Below are 11,001 nucleotides of genomic sequence, written 5' to 3' on the forward strand. Positions count from 1 at the left end.
TTGTTCCCTGGCGGCCTGGCCTACATGAGGTTCCCTGGAGGGAAGTCCTTACTTTTTAAAGCATTGCTTATACCTTTGGGATATGATGGTATAGAGGGGTTATTCTCTCAAAGAAGAAAAGGCAATCAGAAAATCTTTGTCCATGAGATTAGACTAAAACGTACTCTCATTCAGTGACTACTGAATACCTTTATGTGCTGGGCACTGTGGTGAAGATGGGTGCCAAAGTAATTTATACTTGTCATGCCCAGTGGAGGGGTTTTAGTGGATTGTAACTTAGTGTGAACTAATTGTGTGATGAGGTTACTGATAGACCTAATGCAATCAGATGCTTCATTAGTAGAATTAGTGTTGTGTGGGAATCTTGGGAGGTGAGGTTCTGTTGTCTTACTTTGCTGGACCATGTCTGCAGTGTTGCATTTAGTTTGGAGCTAAGGGACAAATTGGAGTCATCCCATAAGTGAGGAGCCCTGCTATTGAAGGGTCTGGCCATTTTTGCAGATAAAGATTGTTGGAACATTCGCTGGGAGGAAGGATCTCTTAACCGTGTTTTTAGTTCCTGCCTTAATGTCGGGTCCTTGAGGACAGTGACTGGTACTTGTCAGTACTGTGACATCAGTGCCTTGCACGTTGCCTGGCGTGTATTCAGTAAACAGTTGAGTCAGTTTTGATGGGAAGGTGATGGTTACCTTCAAATATTTGTCTTGTGGATGGCTTTTTAATTAGATGTATTACTGCTCTCTCCATAGGGCAGATGGAGGCCCCAGGGCCCGAATATTTAGGTGGGCAGATTTCAAGCTGACAAAAGAAGATCTTTGTAAAACTAATTCGGCAGTCACATTGATTAGCCTCTTGATGTATTTGAATTCTGTTATTTTTAAATGCTTGGGTAGAGGCTGCTTGAGGATTTACTAGAAAATATACGTGCTTTGGATAAATTGTAGGCCAAGATGATTTCATCTACTAAATCTGTGGCTTTAATGTATTTCATTAAAAAAATGATGTCAACTACTAAAATCTTTTCTTTTTTTCCCTCTAAGTTAAACCTTTGTTGTTTTTTTTTTTTACAGACTAAAGCAAAGCAAAGAACTGGACTCAGAGAAGGCTTTTGCCAGTGAGCAGTTGACCAGAGCTATTCTTCGTGAGAGGATATCAAATGAGGAGGAACGTGCTAAGGCAAGGCACCTGGTGAGTATTAAAGATTTAGTGGAAAGGTCTCGTCTACAAGGAAACTTCTGATGTTTGGGAAAAGCTTGCCAACTTTCAGTGTGGATGATATTCATGTTCTCTTTGCCTAGATTTTCTTTATTTTTGCCTTTTATAAGTGGCTGACAATTTGCTAAGATTAACCATCAAAGACTTTAAGGCAGGTGTAATGAGAAATATTGAAGAAAAGATCAACAGGGAGACACAAGCATCTTGCCTGAAGGGAATTGTTTGCTTGCTCCCATCCCCCTTGCTTTTGGTTTCATTGTATTTGAAACCTCTGGGGTGAGCAGCCTAGCTTGTTTCTCTCCTTCCTGGCAACCACCAGATCTTAGCCTGGGAAGCCTCCAGCAAAGGTGAGTAAACTGTTTCTTTTTTTTTTTTGCCATACCACACGGCATGTGGGATCTTAGTTCCCCAACTAGGGATTGAACCCGCACCCCCTGCATTGGAAGCGCAGAGTCTTAACCACTGGGCCGCCAGGGAAGTCCCAAAGGTGAGTAAGGTTTGATCAGTCGCTTTCTGGGCTTCAGAAAGGGGAGCCATTTTTTTTATAAGAAAGGAAATAATTTTTTCAAAGAAAATATTTTTTAAAAATTTAATTTAAAAAAAGATTACGTAAACATGTTTAAAAATGATTATTAGTAGAAGAAAATTTAAGAGGCACCCATAAATCTATCATTCTCACGTAACCATGGTTTACACCGGGGTGTTTCCCTCTAGACAGTTTTTATTCCTGGGTCTGTAACCTACTGAGGACCTTGAATAGTGCTGTACATAGTGTTTAGCATCATAAACATTTTCTTTATATCACCGAAATGTAGTTTTTAATGGCTGAACAATAGTGTTTTCTGCATGCAACATGCTTGATTTAACAACTTCCCATTGTTAAATAAAAGTGCAGCCGTTCTGGGTGAAGCCTGGGGTCCTGACTACTCAGCCCTCACTTTAGCCTTCCTAGAAACCCTCGTGTCACTTCTCTAACTTCTCAGAAGCTTTAGTGCTTGGGATATGGCTGGGAACTCATTGGAAAGATAAAATGTGACTATATAGTGGAGAACTTGGGATGCAAGACTCAGGGGGATGTCCCTAGTTCAGGCAGCTGGGGATCATTAACAATATAAGAAGAGAGTCAGTTTCTCTCCTGTTCTTTCCCTTGGTCCTTCCTTTGAGAGGCTAACGTATGACCAGACACCAATAGAGAAGATACAAGTAAGCCAGTGTGTAATGAATCCATTTCTTCAGCGACTAATCCAGGATCCAGGCTGAATGGGTAGGCAGTGAAGCCAGGGTGGAGGTCATGGACTAAGAAAGGAAAGTCAAGGCGCCATCACGAGGACACACACATTGAGTGGAACTGAGGCCAAGAGATGTGGAAGGAAAGTCATTCGTTGTGAATGGGGGATAATTTCAGAATTAAAGACGTTAGGTGTTGAGTAATTCAGTCATGACATCCACTGTGCTCCCAAGTTTGAGGATTGTTTTGAGGAAGTTGAAAACATATCAGGCCAGTGTGTTGAAGGGTCATTCCCACGTATTTTACAGCCTCCCAATTTGAAGGCCAGGGATGGAGTGGAGAGTGTTAACAGGGCTTATGGAGGAGGATGGTTGGGGAGCAAGCTTCTCGGTGTCTAGTGGGCAGAAGACTCCTTGGTTGGCATTTTTCTTTGTGCCCCAGCTTTTGCCTCTTCTCTTTGAAGCACTCTTTTCTCTACTTTTCTCAGCCTAAATTTGAATATATTGCCTTGTTCTTTTAGTTCAGAGAGATAAGCAGATTGGGATTTTTCAAAAAACTCATTAAATGCACACACAGGCACTTGAGATGGCATAAAAAAGGAGAGTTTTCACAAGAAATGTGGAAGTATAAAAAAATTTCTTAACTAACAGTAACTAGAATATTATGTAATGTAGTTGGGTTGGAGCAGTATGTCTTCACATTTTTTCCTTGTACCTTATAAATCCTCTCTATTTCCTTGTCTGTTTTTTTGTTTTCAGGTTAAGCATAAGAAGCTGGCATTGTATATTCTGTTTTGTAGGTCTCTTCTTTACTGATTCAGGGGTTGTAGGGTATGGGTGGCAAATTACTGTACCCAGAACTCCTGAATTTCAGCATCTATCATAATATTGGCTAAACAGAGCCCTCAAAGCATGTTGAGACTAAAAGTAGAATTTATGTAGTAGTATTATAGCTGATTCAGAGGTTCCCGTCCTGGCTTGAGCATTCTCAGACATTTCAGTGATAGTTCATGGCCACAGCAACATGGCTGCCTACAGCAATGTAGGTACCTGGTGACTCCCAACTTATTTACCAAATTACCCCCTTTATTGTGGTTATTCATTATTGTAGAAGACATGCATATTCATTGGGTAAAATCAGAAGATAAATACAGAAATAATAAGATCAGTTAGATTACCATTATCCAGAGATAATTACTGTTAAGATTCTGGTTTATTGTTCTGTATTCCTTTTCATATTACTGAGTCTGTATAAAATATTTATATTAATATGTATATTTGTATTTCTCCGAACATAGATAGTAGTATATATAGTTTTATATAACTCTTACAGTAACCTTCAGATTAAAAAAACTTAGACTACATGGTAAAGGTCTTTCTATACCAGTAAGTATGTATTTGCATGATCACGTTTAATGGTTGAATGTATTTCACTGAATTTTCCTCTAATGGTTAACATAATACAGGGATATTATAGAAAATTTAGAAAATGTAAAAGTCACTAAGGAACCACCTCATATCCATTAGGATGGCTACTATTTAAAAAGAAAAAACAGGCAGTAAAAAGTATCGGCAAGGATGTTCTGGGAATGTAAAACGGTACAGCCACTTTGGAAAATAGTATGGTGGTTCCTCAAAAAAATTAAAACTAGAATCACCGTATGATTCAGCAATCCACTCTTGCGGGTTTCTATCCAAAAGAATTAAAAGCAGGACCTCAAAGAGATATTTGTACACCCTTGTCCATCGCAGCATTATTCATAATAGCCAAAAGGTGGAAGCAGTCCAAGTGTCCATCAACAGATGAATGCATAAAGAAAAACGTGTTATATACATACAGTGGAGTGTCTGTCATTCAGCCTTAAAAAGGAAGGAAATTCGAACACATAATGCAACATAGATGAACCTTGGGGACGATATGCTAAGTGAAGTAAGTCAGTCACAAAAAGATACATACTGTATTACTCTCCTTGTATGAGACATCTAGAGGATTCAGAGACGGAAGATGGCAGGGTGGTTGCAGGGGGCTGAGCAGAGGGGGGAATGAAGAGCTTTTTCGTCACTAGAAGTCCAGTGCGCTATCCGCCGCGCTGCAGAGCCACCTGGATCTTTTTAATGGGTACGGAGTCTCAGTTTTGCAAGATGCGAAGCGTTGTGGAGATTGGTTGTGTTCCAGTGTGAATGTACTTTACACTCTGGAACTTAACACTTCTAAATGGTTACAATGGTAAATTTTATATCATGTGTACTTTACCATAATTAAACCTTAGAAAAAATTACTAAGGAAATAGCATTGTTGCATGTATAGTTAATGTTTAGGGAGCATAAAGCAAGTTCTTTCTGCTCCTCCGCCCCCGCCCGCCACGTAAATAGTCCGGGTTTCACGCTCTTCATCCCGCCATCCTGTACACCGTGTGCTGTGGAACATGAGTTCAAGTCTGTATCATCTGTGAGCGCCGTGGCCCCCAGCCGTGGGGGGGCATCCTCAGAACCCATGACTCTTCTGCGTGTCGCCCTAAGAATTGTTCCGCTGTGAGTGCTGGACCCCCATGGCTGCCATTCTTAACCCTAATATGTGGGACTCTTTTGAGTGATGGCCAAGCATTGATTTGTTCCTCTTTATTTAGTGCCCAAATATTGCAGCCAGCAAGAAAGTAAAGGCTGGATTTCACACATTTGAAGGAATTGAAAGGCTGTCTTTCAGTGGAACTAGGGGGGAAAAGAACCCAAAACTGATGTAATGTTAGTGCTGTGAGATAAAACTTCTCCTCCCCCTTCCCATTCTCCGCCCACGAACAGTTGACATTTAGATTGCTGTCTCCTTAGATGTGAGTCCAGGCTTTTTTCCCCCACGGTTGTTGTAGCAGCGAGCTTCATTGAAGCTCTTTGACGGGCAAAGTCATGATGGCCCTGTTGCTGAAGTTTTAAAATAGGATCAGATGAAAACTTGGCACTTTGGAAGAATTGCGTTAGCTGGAGAAGCCGTCAAGTCCTGCTCTTGATTCAAGAAGAGTATACCAGTCCCTCACTGTACCTCTCACTGACTGGAACCAACATTTTCATCAGCTGTTTGTACCCAGAGGTTTTGGAGAGGCAGTTTACTGATAACTGTATCCACATGAAAATGTTAACTAAAATTCACGTGAAAGGATTGTGGCTTAGGAGCAGGAAAGCAACCCTGTAAAGAATGCAGACTAATTAAAAGGACAGAGCCAGGAAACCTGTGAAGTTAATGTGACTTGACCTTTGTGTATCTTTGAGATCTCCTCCATCTAAATCTAATATTTGCTGTGTCATTAGATTTTTTTTTAAATTAAAGAGTAGGGGGTTGTGTTTATTTGACTTTGCAGTTATACTTGATTTCTTTTTAAAATGTCAGTTAAATTTTTGACTCTTTCTGTCTTATTAAACAATGCTGGTTTAACATTAGTCATTTCTTGTTATAACCACAGAGCTGTGTAGTATTTTTTTCTTTTTTAATCTAAACTTGAAGCCACAATTTACTTACTTAAGGAAATATTTACTTAAATATTCTGGAGCTTATAAAACTAAATGTGAAATAGTTTCCTTCACTTTTTGGACCGATATTTTATTGAGTGCTTACGGTATGAAAAACACGGTGCTGTATACTAAGGATGTATAAACGAAAAAGACAAAATCCATAAGGAATTGGTGCAATGTGGGAGACAGATACACGAAAAATAATGTTGAGAAGTGCTAAGTCTGGGACTTCCCTGGAGGTCCAGTGGTTAAGACTTTGCCTTCTAATGTGAGGGGGGCTTCAAGCCAGGCCAGAAAACAAAACATAAAACGGAAGCAGTATTGTAACAAGATCAGTAAAGACTTTAAAAATGGTCCACATTAAAAAAAAAAAGAATCTTTTTTTTTTTTTAAAGTGCTATGTCTGTGACAGAGCCATGCTACTTATATCCTTGTGAGAATCCTCACTTAAGTGAAAGCAGGGCTTTACTTTCATTTAACCCATTGCTGTCTGCAATTCATTCATTCACACATTTGAGAGCCTAATGTATAGCGGTGCCTGGAAAAGAGTAAAGAGTCAATAAATGCTTGCTGATTTAATAGATGAAGAATTGAATTTACTCAGGTCGTAGAAATGGGAGGAGAGGAAGTGGGGAAGACGAGAAAAGATTTCCTAGGGAAGTGGTGCCCTGGTGGAATCTTGAAATGTGAGTAGGAATTGCCTGTACGGTTGAGGAGTAGGGATGGTCCAACCTACAGTATTGCAGATAAAAGCATGGAAGCCTGGGGACACTGGGATACGACAGGGAGTTGCTGAGTGGAAAGTACAGGGTAAGGAGTGTTGAGGGATGAGGCAGAAGAAGTTAGCAGGGCTAAGATCATGAGGAGCATGTATGCAACCCAAAGAACCATGGACTACATACACGCAAAGGTTTGAAATGCAGTGGCAGATGCGGGCATTTTGATAGCTCTCTTTAGTGAAGTGTGAAGGATGGAATAGAAGAGGGAATGAATGGAAACAGAGATCATCCATCCTCTTCTGTGTTCCCCTTCACAAATTTATAAGACACCTACTATGTGCTACGTGATGTCAGTTGCTGGGGATGCAAAGATGAATTAGATTTGGTTGCTTTTCCTAAGTCTCCATCTCCAGTCAAGTGTAGGGTGTGTGGGGAAGGTCATTCGTAACTCGGATTTTTTTTTTCTACTTAAGTTATAATTTTTGAATTTGTAATACCTCATAGTGTTTAGAAAAAATAACAAAAAAAATTAGGGTAATTGGATGCATAAATTCAGTTTTTGCAAATTTAAGCTGCTATTTCACCAAAATGTCACTTTTCATCCCCAGTTTCCCTTTTGTCTGAAATGCTCTAGTGAAGCAGTCAAGAAGAAGAATTAATTTTGTGCTGTGTGCTTTTCAGTTCTGTGTTTTGTTTGTGCTTCAAACTGTGACAGTTGAAATTTCATGGTAAAGAGAAAAAGGTTTTGAATTTGGGGTCTGGAGGAAAATGACTAAATTAAAGGAAATAGATAAGAATACCACTGCTGCCCAAGTATAAGTGAGGTTCTGCCCAAGGGCAGAGAATACCCTTGGGGTTGTAATTTTGAAATGATCAATATAGTTCTTGCTCAAAAGTTCTGTGTTGAAGAAAGGTAAGGGTGATCGATCACTTGGGGCTTTTAGTCTCATTAAAATTAACCAGGTAAACGAAGTTGCAGTGTAGCACTGGTTATCCTGGGTTCTTTTCTTGGGCACTTAAAAATCCTTTTTAAAAATGTTTGCTATTTTGGACTTCCCTGGTGGTGCAGTGATTAAGAATCCACCTGCCAACGCAGGGGACACGGGTTCGAGCCCTGCTCCAGGAAGATCCCACATGCCGTGGAGCAACTAAACCCATGTGCCACAACTACTGAGCTTGCGCTCTAGAGCCCACGTGCCACAACTCCTGAAGTCTGCGTGCCTAGAGCCCGTGCTCCGCAACAAGAGAAGCCACCGCAGTGCGAAGCCTGCACACCACAACGAAGAGTAGCCCCCGCTCGCTGCAACTAGCGAAAGCCCGTGCACAGCAACGAAGACCCAATGCAGCCATTAAAAAAAAAAAAAAAATTTGCTATATTTTTGGGGTGCAATTTAGTAGTTCAGTTATAATCTCTCTGAACACACTCCCTCTGGTTATATATGCCCTGGGCTGGTTTTCTTGCTAATGACACAAATCCCCAGTTGTTCTGACATGCATGGCATATTAATTTGCTTTGAATGCCAAAAATGAAGTTAATGATTTTGAGCTTTCATTTTCGAGGACTATTTAAATATAGAATTTCTGCTTTATGTCAGAGATTTAAGCCATTTAGGCATAAGATATTTTCCCCAATGTTATTGGTGAGAATGGGACCTAGGATCCATCTGCAAGTGCATTCTTCCTGTCTCTTGCTCAGTTCCTATCTTACCAGGAAATGTAAAGGGCAGCGGCCCTCAAGACAGGTGGGAGCAGAGGCCTACAGCATCATTTTGCCTCCTGTGTAAATGTTTGGATTCAGCAGGCCATTATAGTTTCCAGGACAAAGCATCCGTATCCCATCTTCTCCCTTTATGTACTTTGTTATCTTGTGTGCTCTTTACCTCCTGTGCGTGTTAAAGCAGCATTACTGTTGTCAGCTGGAATGCATACAGCCCTGTGAAGATACTGTTAGTCAAATATTCCATGGAGTGGCAGGGCAGCTTCTGGTATGTTTGTTTGTCACAGTAGTAGAAAAAGAGAAACAAGTTTTGTCTCCGTGTGCCAACCTCGTCCTTACGTTAAGAGCCCAGAAAGAATAGGACTGCTGTGGCAGATTTCAGTATTGCTTGTATAACGAAATCTTAACCAGATGAATGTCTTTCTCAAATGTATGTAGTCAGACCCCTTCCTCCTCAAGATTTGCAGGCATACCTAGGATCTTAACATTTCCAAATCTCCTGAGAGAAACCTGATGTCATGCTAAACAGATACTCAGGGGTCTAGAGGAGAGAATGGCTGAGCGTTCTTTTCAGAGTGGAGATGGAATCTCACTGTCGAGGTAGGTGAGTCTGTCCAGTGAACACAATGTAGAGGTGACTGCAATTTGCTGGTGTTGCTTTTTTTAAAGGAACTATCTCAGTCCGTGTGACCTGTTGACAAAGTGATTAGAGAAGAGTTGAGTATAATGCTGTAGATGTTCTTGCCAACAAGTAGTTGTATTTAAAGACAGCTATGAGGAACAACTGCTTAGAGTGTGCTGTCTGTTGTCATTCTGAATGCACTTTAAAAATTCATCAAGTTTCTTGCAAACTAGTTGGCTCAGGGCAACACCTGTTGAGTGGTGTCATATGTTGTATCCCTGCCATAAATAGCTTATTGACATCCCATCAGTTGGGTCATTATGGGTGTCAAGGTGAGGTATGGAGAGCATTGAATAAAAATCCATAGGTAGCTAAGGTGCAAAGGGCTGGTTTTAATTCCATCTCTTTATAATGCCCTGGCATTTATTGTTAACTTATTTGCTTCACTGCCTGGTCTGCAATGAACTGTCATTAGGGCCTTGGAATTTTATTGAACTGACATCATAATCTCATCTCCTACTGAAGAGGCTAAGAATTATGGCCCTCAGTGTTTGCTTTAACCTGTAACAGATTAAAAGTTTAACAGAAGCATAATGAAGTCTATCAATCCTTCCAAATCCCAAAGAAGATTTTGCACATTATGTTTTGAATGAGACTCTAAGGCAAACATGCTCCTTTTTGTTCAACAGCAATCTTTCCAGTTTGTCTCCCTGGCACGTCTCAGAACTGTCAGTTTTTTGTTTTTAATTTTATTTATTTTTGGCTGTGTTGGGTCTTCGTTGCTGCGCGCGGACTTTCTCTAGTTGTGGTGAGCGGGGGCTTCTCTTCGTGGCGGTGCACGGGCTTCTCATTGCAGTGGCTTCTCCCATTGCAGAGCATGGGCTCTAGGCATGCGGGCTTCAGTAGTTGTGGCACGCGGGCTCAGTAGTTTTGGCGCACGGGCTTAGTTGCTCCACGGCATGTGGGATCTTCCTGGACCAGGGCTGGAACCCGTGTCCCCTGCATTGGCGGGCAGATTCTCAACCACTGCGCCACCGGAGAGGTCCCAGAACTGTCAGTTTTGATATAGCCTTGGAGAATTGCTTTCAGCCTGTGGTGCGTGGACCTCTAGTTTAGTGAATTCAGTAGTAAGTTGAAGAGCAGTAATGTTTACTAGGTGACATACCATGTGCAGTGAGGTCTGCTTCATTTTTGTTTATTGGACATTAAATTCTTCACAATGCTGAAGAACATCCTTGAGCAGCTCTGTATTTATTTCTTTTATGTATCCCTGCTTTTGTTGCTTAGAGATGATTCCTAAATGGGATTGAGTTATGCTCTTTCTGTGTTTCTTGATGTTTTGAACTGTGCCCTGCTTTGGGGGGTGGGACGGTTTATTGTCATGTAGCCTGGGGTTATTCCCTTCACCATAAAGACATTCAACATTTTGTTCCTATGTGACTATCTCCACGATTTTCTTTACTAACTATATTTTAAGGATGACTTCTTCTGAAAATACCAAGGGGCAGAATTACCAAATGAAGTACGGCCTTCATTCTCCAGAGAGCAGGAATCTGTTTACAAACCTGCAGTATTTATTACATACCTCATTTAGCTCATTCATCATTTTAATAGAAAAATGAGTCATTTTCGATGATTCTGAAATAATGCGAGGTAAGCTACATAGCCCCAGGCAGAATATGATTTACTCAGCCACCAAGCGGTTTTCAAAAAAATAAAATGGAATGATCAGCACCAATAATTTATGATTACTTGTGGTAAACTTATCAGATGTCTTCATTGTCATAGAAATTTGTTGATGAGATTAAAAGTTTAGAGGCGTTTTCTAGCAAAATTCTCCCCATTCGTCCGTCTTTTATGACAAGTGGCTGCAAGGTTCTGTACTTAGCTGTGTGTTTAAATTTCCTCTGCCTGCTTAAAACACCGACCATAGGGCTTCCCTGGTGGTGCAGTGGTTGAGAGTCCGCCTGCCGATGCAGGGGACACGGGTTCGTGCACCG

At 40.9% G+C, this 11,001-nt stretch overlaps 1 protein-coding gene across 4 annotated transcripts in view; it reads left to right on the plus strand.

Moving 5' to 3' along the window:
- Nucleotides 1-11,001, plus strand: part of CHCHD3 (coiled-coil-helix-coiled-coil-helix domain containing 3) — a 299,018-nt gene that overhangs the window by 109,457 nt on the left and 178,560 nt on the right. For all 4 annotated transcript variants that reach the window (XM_007128150.3, XM_028489732.2, XM_028489731.2 and 1 more), the window contains exon 4: nucleotides 1,071-1,188. In XM_007128150.3, coding sequence (XP_007128212.1) covers nucleotides 1,071-1,188 — 118 coding nt within the window. The remainder of the gene's footprint in view (nucleotides 1-1,070; nucleotides 1,189-11,001) is intronic.

The sequence above is a fragment of the Physeter macrocephalus genome, chromosome 5 (assembly GCF_002837175.3).
Source record: "Physeter macrocephalus isolate SW-GA chromosome 5, ASM283717v5, whole genome shotgun sequence".
Classification (NCBI taxonomy): Eukaryota; Metazoa; Chordata; class Mammalia; order Artiodactyla; family Physeteridae; genus Physeter; species Physeter macrocephalus.